Below are 15,758 nucleotides of genomic sequence, written 5' to 3' on the forward strand. Positions count from 1 at the left end.
AGAATATTATCATCTCAGTGTTTTTTAAATCGACAATAAAAAAATTTTAAGAAATTCTAACAAAATAAACTCACCAAATTTATACTCTTTGAAAACAAAAGGCATTTTAAAAGTAATACCCATATTTAGAAGTAAACTAGAAATTATAACATTATCTTCTTCAAATATACAATTCAAAACAAATTACTTGTCTAAGTACTTAAAAAAAAGGACTATAACTGAGATAAACTTTTATATCAAAGCCAATACACAAATAACTTATTCTTTAAGCCTAAGCACTCACCTACAATCTTAAGTGTATATTAATCAAACAAATGTTCAAAATCAACCTAAAATTGATATGAAACTGCTATATTTATCATATTCATCATCAATATGAAACACAGCACTATAACTAACAAATAAAATCTTCAAAAGTACACAAAGCTGCCTTTTAAAGTTTATTCATTCATTCCAGTTCTCCTTCACTATTAACTTTATCAAAGCCCAACTATGTTATTTTAATAAATGACATTTGTATTGCTTATTGTAGTATATAAGAATTTAGGATTATGGCAGTAACTTTAGTAAAAAGATTATTAAGGAATTTTTTTCTTTCATTAGTATCTTTTCCACATACAAAGATCTTACAAAGCTATTATGTAAAACTTACATAAATTAATGCTTCATATGTTTTATTAAAGATCTATAAACTAATTCTTTCTTAACATTTAACATTAGATAAATTAGTGTAATTTACTAAAATGAAAGGGATTCTTTGAAATACTACAAAGTTTTAACAGGATTATTGGATAACAAACACAAAGAACATGTTGCTTAATACCTAAAATAGTTATTGATATGAACTATTATTTCAAAGTATATTCCCGTCAAAAGAAACTTTCTCTTACACTTTCTGTGAAATTTCAACTTAGTTTTATTGTTATGAGAACACCATGGCATAGCTTTTTAGATCTGGCTGCTAATTACTAACTATATATTTTTATCTTATCCAGGGCATCTGCCTAACCCAGGGATGGAACCCTAGTCTCTTGTCTCCTGCAATGGCAGGAGGATTCTTTAACATTGGCGCCACCTAGGCAGCCCAAATAATATTATGAAAGTGTTCATGAAGATTGATTTGAAGATTGATTTGTTTAGTGAATGTATATAACCACTTAGTGTCCAGTGAATATTAAACACTCAAATAGTAGCAATTAACATTGCTTTTATTAAAATTTTTTCTAGAAATTACCTCACTTTAAATCAAATATACCCAGATGCCAAATATGAAGAAAAGTTTCCCCTGAAACCCTAACCCTAAAATTATCCCTCAGAAAAGAAACTGCCTCCTATTTGAGATTTACAAGTACATCATGAGGCTTTTGTACAGGTGCTTCATTTTGAACCAAAATGTACTGTTTAGGGAACTCATTATACTAAAACAACTTTAATCAATGCTAGTTCCAGTTGCTTAAAAGAAGTCACAAACCCCAGGGACAAAATGTCATTAAAAATAAGACTTAAAAGATTACTTTTTAAAAACAGTTAATATAGGATCACAGAGTTCTGCTTCTAATAATAGGCAATTTGGAATAAACCTTATAGTGAGCTAGGAAAGAAAAATGAAACACACTTGTTTCAAGGCACTGAAAAGCTAAAAGAACAGTGATGAATTATGCAGGCAAGGCCCAGAAGTAGTGGTAAACCTAGAAATCTAACAGTTAAACACCTGCAATTGTTTCTCCACCCAAAGCGTGAGTTGTTATATACATAACAAAAATCTGAAAGGCCTAAAGAGCTTTTAGCAGATTCACAAAAATTACAGAAGCAAAAGCTGGTGATCAGGATCCACCAAAAAGCAAGATGCCTAACTCTCCTTAATCTCTGGTTTTAAGTCCTGAAAGCCTATATCCTAGGGAGTTAAGGTCATAAAATCGAAGCTCATATTTTAATCATGTCAATTTAGAACTGAAGTGAATGAATGAACTCAGATTGCTGATACCCTGATCAAGTAATAGTACACAAACAAACCAAAACTAATCATCCGAGGCTTCAAAACTAGTTCAACAATTTTTCAGAAAGTAAGGAAAGACGGCAAATAAAGGGGAAGAAAAAGCAGTGTCACTGAGGGTCAGGATATTGTTCCCATTTGAGAGGGAAAGCAGGATATTAAGTGGAAAGTGAAGAATTAGGGGCTTCTGGTGAATACTTATGATTTGTTTCTTAACTTGAGTACTCGTTACATCGGTGTCTTCAGTTTGCAAAAATTCATGAAGCCATTTGCTTCTGAGACATATACATTACCTATTTCTAAATATGCATATAAGAAAAAAGCAATGATGTGAATGTAAGTTTTAAAAAACAAAGACAATAAACAGCAAAGTTTAAAAATGAGGCTTTTAGACACGAATTTTCAAGAACTGAGACCTAACTATGGACAATATATTCAAGGAATTAAGTGATAAGACTGAGCTTTTTGGTGGGGATTTCAACCCTGTTTGGCCTGGAGAATTCTATGGTCTGTACTGTCCACGGGGTCGCAAACAGTTGGAGATGACTGAGTGACTTTCACCTGTATTATTATTTTTAAACTAATTCTTTTTTGGCCATACTGGAAGATATGTGGCATCTTAGTTCCCTGACTAGGGATCGAATTAGTGCTCCCTGCATTGGAAGCGCAGTGTCTAAACCAGCGGACCACCAGGAAAGTCTCTCAACCTCGTATTATTTTTACAGAAAAGTCAGATTCACTTTTTTACATAACTTTGATATAAAATGCTATAATGTCAGCAACCACCAGGACAGATCAGACTCAGGAAGATTTATGCTCTCTCAGAGAAAACAGCCCAGATAATCGAAGACATTAAGTGACGACTCATACTTTGTATCTTAGATAACTTAGAACAACTCCAAAATAATCATTTTTAATCAACATTTTAAATGTATGGTGGAAAGAATTTTATTTTCACCTTGTCCAGAAACATTTTCTGTTGCTGTTTGGTTAAACAAGTAAGGTAAACAAGATACAATCAGAAGGATGCTTAGTCTGCTTAAAAGTAAATATAGATAAAACAGGTTTCAAAGATGCTGAAATCTATAGAAAGAAACTTCCATTTGCTCAACTTAGTATATTAATTGTACATCATATATGAAAAAAGCAGATGAACTAACTTTAATATATCTTCATGTGCATTTGAAAAAAATATTTTTTTCTTTTTTTTAATTTAATTTTTTAACTTTACAATATTGTATTGGTTTTGCCATATATCAAAATGAATCCGCCACAGGTATACATGTGTTCCCCATCCTGAACCCTCTTCCCTCCTCCCTCCCCATACCATCCCTCTGGGTCATCCCAGTGCACCAGCCCCAAGAAATACTGTTTCTAATAGAATTGCTTAACTTTTTAAAACAGTTTAAAAAATACCTTCTACTATATTTTTATCTAGATATTAACATTATGCAGTTTCAGTTCATGGGCTTTCCCAGGTGGCGCTAGTGGTAAAGAACCCAACTGCCAATGCAGGAGATGTAAGAGATGTGGGTTCGATCCCTGGGTTGGGAAGATCCCTTGGAGGAGGGCATGTCAACCCTCCTCCAGGGTTCAGAATTCTTGCCTAGAGAATCCCAAGGACAGAGGAGACTGGCAGGCCGCAGTCCACAGGGTCACAAAGAGTCGGACACAACTGAAGTAACTTAGCACACAAGCACACATGAAGTTTCAATTCATACAAAACATCTATAAATTTAGAATTAAGTAGAAAGGCCTTCCCTACAAAGCTGAAACAGCAGTTATTAGGTATTATGTATTAGTAATAGCAGTCTTTAGGTATTATGATAAGTTCTCATTCAGAGTATATTATGCATATAATCTTAACCATCTGATCTCCTGATTCTTGGATAAAATAAGGTGCAATTTAAAAAGAAAAAATATTAACTTGTATCTTTCATTCACTATCAAAGGGCAGGAAAACAGAAAATTGTTTTAGAAGCACTTGCATCAAAAAGTTTTTTAAAAATCAACTATTATATATTGTTTGATTGAGGCTAGAGAAATGAGGTATTATCACCCATGGGGACTTTATGGGTATTAATTAAAACATTTTATACAGTGGCTTATGTTGGCATTTTTTCTGAACCTCATGATCATTTAAATAATTTCACCTTTTATGACAATAAATTACTGATTATTGCAAAGAGAACCGTTTAACAGAAATCTGATGTAAAAAAACAGTAATGAACCTGTAAAACCTGTTCTTTTGCACCTTGGAACACAGCTGGTTCTAAAACTAAGGTAGTTAAATCCAGATCATTTTAGCAACAAAATAATGATGTTATCAGTTCATAACCCAAAGAATAAAATAAACATCTATGAATCCATACTTAGGAAAATAAATGACTAATAAATAAATAAATGGGAGAGAAAAGTCAAGTCTTGTTGAGGTCCTTTAACGGACCAGAACTTGGTGGTCTGGAGTTGATGATAAGAAAGTAAAGGAGAGAAAGAGGCTGATATTCCTTGGTTTACACAGAAAGCCAATAAAGCCTCTGCATGGGGCCTGCTCTGTTCACGAAGGCCTCAGGCGCCCTCTTGATGGGGTGAAGGTACAGTGCATCTTCTCGAGAGGGTCTTAGAAGCCCGGGCAGGAAAGTGAACTTAGAGAGCCTCTGCACTCCAGGGGATCAGCCTGAAAAAGAGAGAGAGAGAGACAGACAGACACGGGGACCAGAGCTCTGATGGAGCAAAGGTGTTTTATTCAACATTGTGTAGGTATTTATACTGTCTTACAAGATAGCTATTTTCAGCAGCATCCATATGAAAGAAGAGCGTTGTAAATAACCACTTTTACTGTATGGTTCATAAAAAGGAAGAGGGTACTTATCACCATATAGAAAAACTAATGAAGGAAATGCCTGGATTCCTCAGTCCCAGGAGAGGCTTGCCTCTCCTCTTAATTCCTGAATATTCAGGAATTAATAAGGAGCAGAGAATTCCTGACAGATCCAAAACAGCACACAGGAAGCCTCCTGTTAAATGCTTCCTGACAAAGGCTTCCTTACAGAAGGATTTCTAACAATAATTATCCTAATAATCAATGAGTACTACAGGCTTAAAATACACTTCCATGTCAGGATCCATATTCTTGGAATATCCATATTCCCAGATGATGTGCATCTCAACCTATACAGAAGTAAAGATGGTTCCCTATGGAAAAGTATTAAATGACTCAAAAAGGAACTCTGGTAATAATAAGGACACAAATATATAAAATCTTTGTGATGAAACTAATTGGTATAAAAAATTATATTTATAAATAAAGATTTTTCTACTATTTAAAATATCCGTACATGTAGAAAATGAAATGATATACAATAGACAACCTTCTCCATCTTTCTAAAAAAGTACACACTCAAGCTGAACAAAAAAAAGGTTAAATCCCTTACTTGGAAAATGGAGACAGCTTTGTAGTTTCTTTAAAGTAAAGACAGTGTTTTAGAAATACATTCTGAATAGATATGGGTGAAATTATATAATATCTTGAATTGTATATAAAATTTGGGACAGAAGTGGGAAGAGGCTTGAGTTAAAGTGAGAGTAGCCATGAGTTTATGAATGCTGCTCTAAATGATATATACGTGAGGATTCATTAGACTGTTGGACCTATCTTTGTGCATGCTTAAATTTCTCAATAATTTAACATTTATACAGTGAGTCTGACTCAAGATCAAACTATAAAGCTACAGTAATCAAAACCAAGACAGTGTGGTACTAATGAAAGAATAGACAAAGAGATTAATGGAACAGAACACGGAATTTCAAAAAAGGCCTGCATGAATATATATATAGTTAACTGACTTGTGACAAAGGAGCAAAGGTAATACAGTAGAAAAGAAAGTCTTTTCAGCAAATGGTGTTGAATATTAACATGCAAAAAATAATAATCTAGACACAGACCTACAGCATTTATAAAAATTCACTCAAAAAGGATTAGAGACAAACGAGGAACAGCAAACCATAAAATTCCAGAATGTAATATAGGAGAAAATCTAGATGACCTTGGTATAGTGATGACTTTTAGATAACACCACCAAAGGCACAATCCATGAAAGAAATAATTGACAGACTGAACTTCATTAAAATAAAAACTGTCTGCTTTGTAAAAGCTGTCAAGACAAAGACAAGACAAGCCACAAACTTGGAAAAATATTTGGAAAAGACATATCTGGTAAAGGGCTGTTATCCAAAATATACAAACTCAACTAGGAGAAAGCTAACAACTCAATTAAAAAATGGGCAAAGTATCTGAACAAGTAACTCACCAAAAAAGATACATAGTTTCGGGAAGATATATAGATCGGAAAGATCCGCTGGAGAAGGGATAGGCTACCCATTCCAGTATTCTTGGGCTTCCCTTGTGGCTCAGCTGGTAAAGAATCCACCTGCAATGCGGGAGACCTGGGTTCAATCTCTGTGTCGGGAAGATACCCTGAGAAGGGAAAGGCTACCCACTCCAGTATTCTGGCCTGGAGAATTCCATGGACTATAGTCCATGGGGTTGCAAAGAGTCAGATACAACTGAGCGACTTTCAGTTTTCACTTTCAAGCTTATGAAAAGATGTTCAACATTACATTACATGTAATTAGGGAAATGCAAATTAAAACAACATACTAGTGCACACTTGTTAGAATGGCCAAAATCCAGGATACTGACAATACTAAAAGCAATTCTCATTCACTGCCAGTGGGAACACAAAACAGTACTGCCACTATTAAAGAAAATTTGGCAGCTTCTTACAAAATTATATATAACATTACCAAATGGTTGAGTAATCATGGGCTTTCCCCTGGTAGCTCAGATAGTAAAGAATATGCCTACAATGTGGGAGACCTGGGTTCGATCCCTGGGTTGGGAAGATTCCCTGGAGGAGGGCATGGCAACCCACTCCACTATTCTTGCCTGGAGAATCCTCCTGAACAGAGGCGCCTGGCAAGCTACAGTCCATAGGGCGGCAGTCAGACAGGACGAGCAACTAAGCACACACACATGAGTAATCAGAGTCCTTGTTCCATGCCAAAACAAGTTGACACAAAAATCTGCACAGCTTTACTTGTAACTGCCAATTTACAGAGGCAAACAAGATATCCTTCAGCAGGTAAATGTATGAATAAACTCTGGGACATCTAGATAATGGAATATTATTTGGTCCTAAAAAGAAATGAGCTAATAGAGACATGAAAAGACATAGAGCATCCTTAAACACATATTTCTATTCAAGGAAGTCAATCCAGAAAGGCTACATAGTGGATGATTCTAACCAAATGATACTCTGAAAAAGGAAAACTATGGAGGCAATTAAAAAAAAAAAGTGATTGCCAGGATTTGTAGCAGAAAGAGGAATAAATAAGCAGAATACAGAGGATTTTTAGAACAGTGAAATTATTTTGTAAAATATCACAATGGTGGGGTCAGGTCATTATACATTTGTCAAAACCAACAGAAGGGACAACATGAGCAAGCCTTAATGTAAATGGTGGACTTCAGGTGATAATGATGTATTAACATACGTTCATCAATTGCAATAAATGTACTACTGTGGTGAAAGATGTCGACAGGGAGGTAGGCGGGCATAGGCAGTATAAAGGAACTCCTTGTATTTTTCACCCTATTGTGCTATGAACCTAAGACTGATTTAAAAATAAATTTAAAACAAATCTTTTAAAAAGAATCAATGAGTTTAATATATCTTATTTCATATGAAAGTAGGTCTCCCTCCACTCATATGTACTGACCACCCCAAATGCTAATATAAAAATCAAAACAAAATTAACTTTTCATCATGCTCTAGAACATTCACTTTCAGTAAGAGAAATGCTGGTTACATTAAATATAAGCTTTATGAAGTCCCAAAAAATTACCTTTTATTTCATAAAGCATATTTCTGGAAAGGCACAGTTTATAAATATTATCATTTATCCTGCCATCTCTTTCTTTAATTACCATGGTGTTGGCAGTAGTCAAGAAAGAGATACTGAGTGTACCTACTTGTCTTCTGAACTCCAAGCAGCCCGCAGGGCACTAGCACCAACTTAAGATCTGAACCAGAACAATACAATGTCTGCACTCTACCGTGGACACAGACTGCTACATAATGCTTAAAAGCCAAAGGGAATACATCAGGGCACTGTCATGCCATGAGATACTCTTAACAGCAAGCTTGAGCTACTTTAACAAAATACCACAGACTGCCTAGCTTAAACAACAGACATTTATTTTTCACAGTTTTGGAGGCTGGTAAGTCCAAGAGTGAAGTGCTGGCTGACTGCTGAGAATCCACTTCCTAGATTGCAGCTGGCTGCCTTCTCACTATGTCTTCACACGGGCAGAGAAAGAGAAAGGAGGCACGCTCTCGGTGCCTCTTCTTAGAAGGGCACTATTCCCAAGATGAGAACCCCACACTCACAACTTGGCTGAAATCGAGTTCCTTCCCAAAGTCCTCACTGCCAAATACATCACACTGGGAGTTAAGGCTTTCAACACGTGGATTTTGAAGGACGTAAACATTCAGTCCATAGACACCATAGCAGTACACTGGAGGGGCATCGTGCTCACAATGGGTCAGAGTTCCCTGACAAGACCAGAGTGAGGAGGTGACTGGCAGTATCATAAACGCTTCATTAAACTATTCAGTATGAATGGCACACATTTGCCTTTGTTTTTAAAGTCAGGTTTAATACATTTTTAAGTTTAATATTTTTCTCAAAAAAAAAAAAAAAAAGTAGTCTCTTTCCCCTCAAATTAGGTCTATATAAAACAACAGAAAACATATATACTGGTTTCAAATATTTTTTCCTTCCTTGAGGTAACTGCTATGCTCTTCACTTTACATGTTTTTATACCACAGCCCAGTGATCACTACACCACAGATGGAAGTATGGGTTTGAGGATCATCGAACACTGAATACCCCCCAATACATCACAATTATAGAAACCCTGTGCCCAGTAACTTTGAGTCACTCTGAAAATCCAGAGCACTCAATTGCCCACAACACTTCTCATTTTTCATGACGACATGTTCAGCACCAGTATTTAAGAGATGCGTTTTCAAATGTAGTGGTTTCCATATCTTGTTACCGAAAAATCTAAAGAATCTACATAAGGCATTTTCCTATGTTACTCTGCAGTAAAATGTACTCATGACATAAGATGATGTTCAACCTGAGTTCTAAGACATGAGAAAGAGTGGCCCCAGTCATTTGAAAACTAACCAATCTCAATCTCATGACCAGATAAATAAGATAAATAAGTTTTTGGTGCAGAATACATTTTAGAGTGGTTCTCACTCAATCATATACTAAAAAATAAAATTAAACCCAACTTAGGTAAAATTACATGAATCCTCACATATTCACTCCCATGCACGTGTGTTCAGTCGGTAAGTCCTAAGTTGTATCCAACTTTTTGCGACCCCACAGACTACAGGCCACCAGGCTCCTCTGTCCATGGGATTTTCCAGGCAAGAAAACTGGAGTGGGTTGCCATTTCTTCCTCCAGGGGATCTTCCCAACCCAGGGATCAAACCTGCAACTCCTGTGTTTCCTGCATTGGCAGGTAAATTCTTTACCACTGAGCTACCTGAGAAGCCAGACAGATAAATGGATGTAAACACATGTATACATCACTGATTATCATTTATCTTCAACCAAAACAACTTCTTGCAGTATCTCTTACTATACAGTTCTCCTATGTATGAATTTTTCAATTTAGTTCATCTGAAAATGTCTTCATTCCATCTTTATTTTTGAAGAATGCTTTTGTTATATAGAAATATACAAATCTTTGTTGACAGATTTTTCTCTCAACAACGTAAAGATATTCCATCGTTTTTTAGACTCCATTGTTTCTTATCAGCAGTCAGTCATAATAATTGTTTCTCTGTATATAATGCATTGTTTAATCTCCATCTGCTTTCACGGTTTTCTCTTTTCCTTTTGATTTCAGAAGTTTGACTATGAGGTACAAAGGTACAACTTTTTATTTCTTTTGCCTGGGAATTTGATGTGTTTCCTGGATGTGTACAGTTGGTTTTTTTTACCCTTAAACTTGAAATTTTTTTCGCTTTTATTTCTTCAGGTATTATTTCTATTCCATTCACTCTTTCCTCTTATTTGGGGATTTTAATTACAAGGATTTCATTCCATATTGTTCACACGGCTCTGAGACTGTTCACTTTTCTTCGTTCGTTTTTCTCTTGGTTCTTCAGAATGAGTAATTTCTATTAATCTATCTTCAGGTTTCTCAACATTTTTACAGCCTTTTCCTGGCTGTTAAATCTATCTAGCTCCTTTTTCATTTAACCACTGTGTTTTTCAGCACCAAAATTTCCATTTATTTCTTTCTTTTGGGTTTTTATCCTGTTAAGATTGCTCATTTGTTCACTCAATATAACTATGTTGCCTTTTAATATTTTTGCTGTGTGTGTGTGTGTATAATAAATGTAGTAACTGCATTATTTGTCTGGTAATGGCCTCTTCTTGATGATTATGTTTCTGTTGCCTACTTCTTCTCTTGAGTATTAGCTATACTTTTGTTTCTCATGTCTACTGACTTTTTCAAATTGTATTCTGAATATTACCAACTACACACTATAAATTCTTCCTCATGTTGCATTCCTCTGACATGTATTAATATTTGTTATAGTAGGAAGTTTACTGGTTTCAAACTGCAAACTCTGTCTATCCTAATGTGGCCAGCAAGTGAAATCTCTATTTAGTTTTTTTTTCATCATCCAATTGCTGCCTTTTTTTGCTAGACCCATTGGAGTCTTTCTCACAGATGCAGAGTTGGTCAGCCAATGATTTGGATGGTGTTTACATGTATTTCCAAGGGTGCACCCTCCTGTCATTCCCACAGCTTTCTGGAATTTTCTCCAAACCTTTCAGGTATTCTGCCAACCTTGAAGTCTGTTCTCTAAAACCTAAGTAAGACTGTGACTTTCCCATTATTCCATGGGATTGGGAAGTGCCCTGAGGCAAATCCTGCAAACTCACACCCTGAAATTTCAGTCCTTCCCATGTAGAGTCCACTCTAGTTTTGCCTACTTTTGATCATCTGACAGTGCCTTTAGCTGCTGGTTTTCAAAATAATTTCCCAGAGAGTTAATCTGATCAAGGTATTCCATCAGCAGAAATTAAAACCATTAATAAGTCCATGGAGTTACATCTCAGCCTCAGGTCAGATGTCTTCATACTTTGTCTATTAAAGTAAACGTTTCTCATACACCCCTCCACATCCCACTTTTTCATATTTCTAATTACTTCACATTGGCCAGAACTGTGTTGTATGCCCATTCCTAAACTCATCACCTACAAAGGGAAAGTACTTAACATTAACTAGATTAGCTTGGGCTAGGAAGCAACATGGCTTCTGCAAAGACACAGTGCTAAATCCCTGCAGAAAATGTGTCTGCAAAAAAGATCTTTTTGAATAGGAGTGTCTGCTGAAGACAATCAACAGCATCTGCCACATTCTCCCATCCAAGTACTAACCAGGCCCAACCCTGCTTAGCTTCAAAGATCAGATGAGATCGGGCGCGTTCAGGGTGGTATGGCCATAGACTGCCACATTCTCTATACCATCTAGACAACAACACACTAGCAGAATCTGTCTGACATAACCATTTTGGAACTCTGTAGTCTACTGAAGGCTTGCAATATCCAGGAGAACTGCAGTAATTTAAAGATATGTATCAGAAACTTAGAGTTTGTATGTTAAGTGTTAGTTGCTCAGTTGTGTCCGACTCTTTGTGACCTCATGGATTGTAGCCTGCCAGGCTCCTCTATCCATGGGATTTCCCAACCAAGAATACCAGAGTGGGTAGCCATTCCCTTCTCTATGGAATCTTCTCGATTGAGGGATCAAACCCACGTCTCCTGCATTGAAAGCAGACTCTTTATCATCTGAGCCACCAGGGGATATCAGCTAAATGAAAAATAGAATAGAATAAAATGGACTGTTTAAAATCACATTATTAAATTATATAAAACCATAATTTTCTATGAGATGAATACGCAAAACTATTAAGCAGCAAAATCACAAAACTGAAAATTAAATCACAGGATTGTTAGAAGATAAATTCAATATTAATCAGTTATTCCTTTATGCTAGAGTAATAAGACTAACACAGAGGAAATAAATAAGACCAACACAGAAAAATAAAAAAACACAGGAAACAGATGTGGTATAGGGTCAAGAAAAAACAATGATATAAATATCCATGACAGAATGTCAAAGAGAGAAGCACAGTAGAAAAAGGACAGACATCAGAGAAGGGCAGGAGAATAATTTACATTTCTGAACATCTTAAGCTTTGCATCTCTCTTCCTAAAATTCATTTATTAATAGTACACGTTCCAAGTCATAAAATACTTTTAATACTGTGAACATTTTGGGGCTCCAAGATAAATATGGTAAGAGAAAGACAGAAAATAGACTTTTCCCAAATATAAATAATATGAGGGAAAAATATTAAAACTAGAAAAAAATCAGTCAGTAGAAAGAAACAAGAAGAAGGTCATAAACTACTGGCATAAACTTTTTAAAAAGTTTTTTAAAAAGACAAGACCCTACAAAAATATATTCTTCACTTCTTGAGACTCTTCATTAAGGACCCTTGCCTCCCAATCTGGACAGAAGAAAACTGAGGGGTTTTTCTTATCTTTTCATCCCACTGAGGGTGACGTAAGGTCATGAGGGAGGTTCGCAGTGGAAGTAAGCGGTTAGGAGAAGCAGATGGAAAAGTAAACAGTAAACCCAGCAGTCCCTAAAAGAACTAATACTCCGGGGCAACCCTGTCCAATAGAAACTTCTGTGATAAAGGAAACATTTTCTATTACACTACCGAATACAATAGGCACCAGCCTCACATGACTACTGAACACTGGATGTGACCCAGTGCAACTGAGGAAGTGATTTTCAATTTCAGTTAATTTAAACAGCCACAAATAGCTAGCAGGGACTGTATTGGACAGCGGAATTCTTGGGTTAAACAATAATAACAAGAACAACTTACAGGCCAAGAGCATTTCTTGAAAGGAATATACTGAGTGGTATCAATGATAGTATAGGTCATTTAAGAAAGTTCCAAAATAAGTGCTCAATTTTCCTAAAAATGACATTAATCTCTGTTGAGACTGAATTTACTATCTCACAAGTTATTCCTTTCCCAAAATGCCATAAGGCTACAAAAACTAAGAAGAATAAGGCATAATCCTTTATGCTAGAATAATAAACACACAATAATAAGTAATAACCCCTTATGATTCATTCATACCGTGGAAGTGAGAAATACATTTAAGGGACTAGATCTGACAGACAGAGCGCCTGAAGAACTATGGATGGAGGTTCATGACATTGTACAGGAGACAGGGATCAAGACCATCCCCAAGAAAAAGAAATGCAAAAAAGCAAAATGGCTGCCTGAGGAGGCCTTACAAATAGCTATGAAAAGAAGGGAAGCGAAAATCAAAGGAGAAAAGGAAAGATATACCCATTTGAATGCAGAGTTTCAAAGAATAGCAAGGAGAGATAAGAAAGCCTTCCTCAGTGATCAATGCAAAGAAATAAAGGAAAATAATAGAATGGGAAAGACTAGAGATCTCTTCAAGAAAATTAGAGATACCAAAGGAACATTTCATGCAAAGATGGGCATAATAAAGGACAGAAATAGTATGGACCTAACAGAAGCAGAAGATACTAAGAAGAGGTGGCAAAAATACACAGAAGAACTGTGCAAAAAAGAGCTTCACGAACCAGATAATCATGAGGGTGTGATCACTCACCTAGAGCCAGACATCCTGGAATGTGAACTCAAGTGGGCCTTAGGAAGCATCACCAGGAACAAAGCTAGTGGAGATGATGGAATTCCAGTTGAGCTATTTCAAAGCTGTGAAAGTGCTGCACTCAATATGCCAGCAAACTTGGAAAACTCAGCACTGGCCACAGGACTGGAAAGGGTCAGTTTTCGTTCCAATTCCAAAGAAAAGCTATGCCAAAGAATGCTCAAACTACCACACAATTGTACTCATCTCACACGCTAGTAAAGCTCAAAATTCTCCAAGCCAGGCTTCAGCAATACCGTGAGCTTCCAGATGTTCAAGCTAGTTTTAGAAAATGCAGAGGAACCAGAGATCAAATTGCCAACAGCCGCTGAATCATTGAAAAAACAAGAAAGTTCCAGAAAAACATCTATTTCTGCTTTATTGACTATGCCAAAGAGTTTGACTGTGTAGATCACAATAAACTGTGAAAAATTCTGAAAGAGATGGGAATACCAGGCCACCTGACCTGCCTCTTGAGAAACCTGTATGCAGGTCAGGAAGCAACAGTTAGAACTGGACATGGAACAACAGACTGGTTCCAAATAGGAAAAGGAGTACATCAAGGCTGTATATATCACCCTACTTATTTAACTTATATGCAGAGTACATCATGAGAAACGCTGGGCTGGATGAAGCACAAGTTGGAATCAAGATTGCAGGGAGAAATATCAATAACCTCAGACATGCAGATGACACCACCCTTATGGCAGAAAGTGAAGAAGAACTAAAGAGCCTCTTGGTGAAAGTGAAAGGGGAGAGTGAAAAAGTTGGCTTAAAGCTCAACATTCAGAAAACAAAGATCATGGCATCCGGTCCCATCACTTCATGGGAAATAGATGGGGAAACAGTGGAAACAGTGGCTAACTTTATTTTTGGGGGCTCCAAAATCACTGTAGATGGTGATTGCAGCCATGAAATTAAAAGGTGCTTACTCCTTGGAAGGAAAATTATGACCAACCTAAACAGCATATTAAAAAGCAGAGACATTACTTTGTCAACAAAGGTCCATCTAGTCAAGGCTATGGTTTTCCCAGTAGTCATGTATGGATGTGAGAGCTGGACTATAAAGAAAGCTGAGCACAGAAGAATTGATGCTTTTGAACTGTGGTTCAAAAGTCCCTTGAGAGTCCCTTGGACTGCAAGGAGATCCAACCAGTCCACCCTAAAGGAGATCAGTCCTGGGTGTTAATTGGAAGGACTGATTTTGAAGCTGAAACTCCAATCCTTTTGCCACCTGATGCGAAGAGCTGACTCATTTGAAAAGACCATGATGCTGGGAAAGATTGAGGGCAGGAGGAGAAGGGGATGACAGAGGATGAGATAGTTGGATGGCATCACCGACTCGATGGACATAGGTTTGGGTGGACTCCGGCAGTTGGTGATTGACAGGGAGGCCTGGCATGCTGCGTTTCATGGGGTCACAAAGAGTCGGACACTTCTGAGCGACTGAACTGAATAAACACACAATAAAATAACCCACGATCAGACTGAAACTGAGAGGAAGAAACAAATGGTCTTTGGATATGGTGGGACAGAATGAAGAAGTCACCCTATATCAGAAAGAACAAAATATCTCTACCAGCACTTCCCAAGTAGTTGCAACAGGAGAAGAGCATAATTACTGTGCAATACATTCATGGCACAAAAGGAAAAAAAGTGCAAAAGACAAATTATTCTGTAAAAAGATTCTCCATATATCAAAAGAAATTCTCTAGCAAGTTAGTAAGAATGTGAACCCCCCCCCAAAAAAATACCTCATATATTCAAATCACAGAATAAAGGAAAGAGTGAAACCTGAGTAAACTTAAAAATGAAAGCAATATCATTACCAAATTAAGTAAAAATTATAAGTAACAGACTTCAGGTCACTGAAAATCAAATTACTAACACACACACA

At 36.5% G+C, this 15,758-nt stretch overlaps 1 protein-coding gene across 2 annotated transcripts in view; it reads right to left on the reverse strand.

The window, feature by feature from the left end:
• AP3B1 (adaptor related protein complex 3 subunit beta 1) overlaps positions 1-15,758 on the reverse strand; it is a 235,741-nt gene that overhangs the window by 142,099 nt on the left and 77,884 nt on the right. Inside the window, exon 8 of one of the 2 annotated variants that reach the window (XM_070377253.1) lies at positions 6,304-6,423. The exons of the other annotated variant lie outside the window; for it this stretch is intronic. Within the exon in view, the coding sequence (XP_070233354.1) occupies positions 6,304-6,423 (120 nt within the window). The remainder of the gene's footprint in view (positions 1-6,303; positions 6,424-15,758) is intronic. 2 annotated transcript variants of the gene reach the window in all.

The sequence above is a fragment of the Bos mutus genome, chromosome 10 (assembly GCF_027580195.1).
Source record: "Bos mutus isolate GX-2022 chromosome 10, NWIPB_WYAK_1.1, whole genome shotgun sequence".
NCBI lineage: Eukaryota > Metazoa > Chordata > Mammalia > Artiodactyla > Bovidae > Bos > Bos mutus.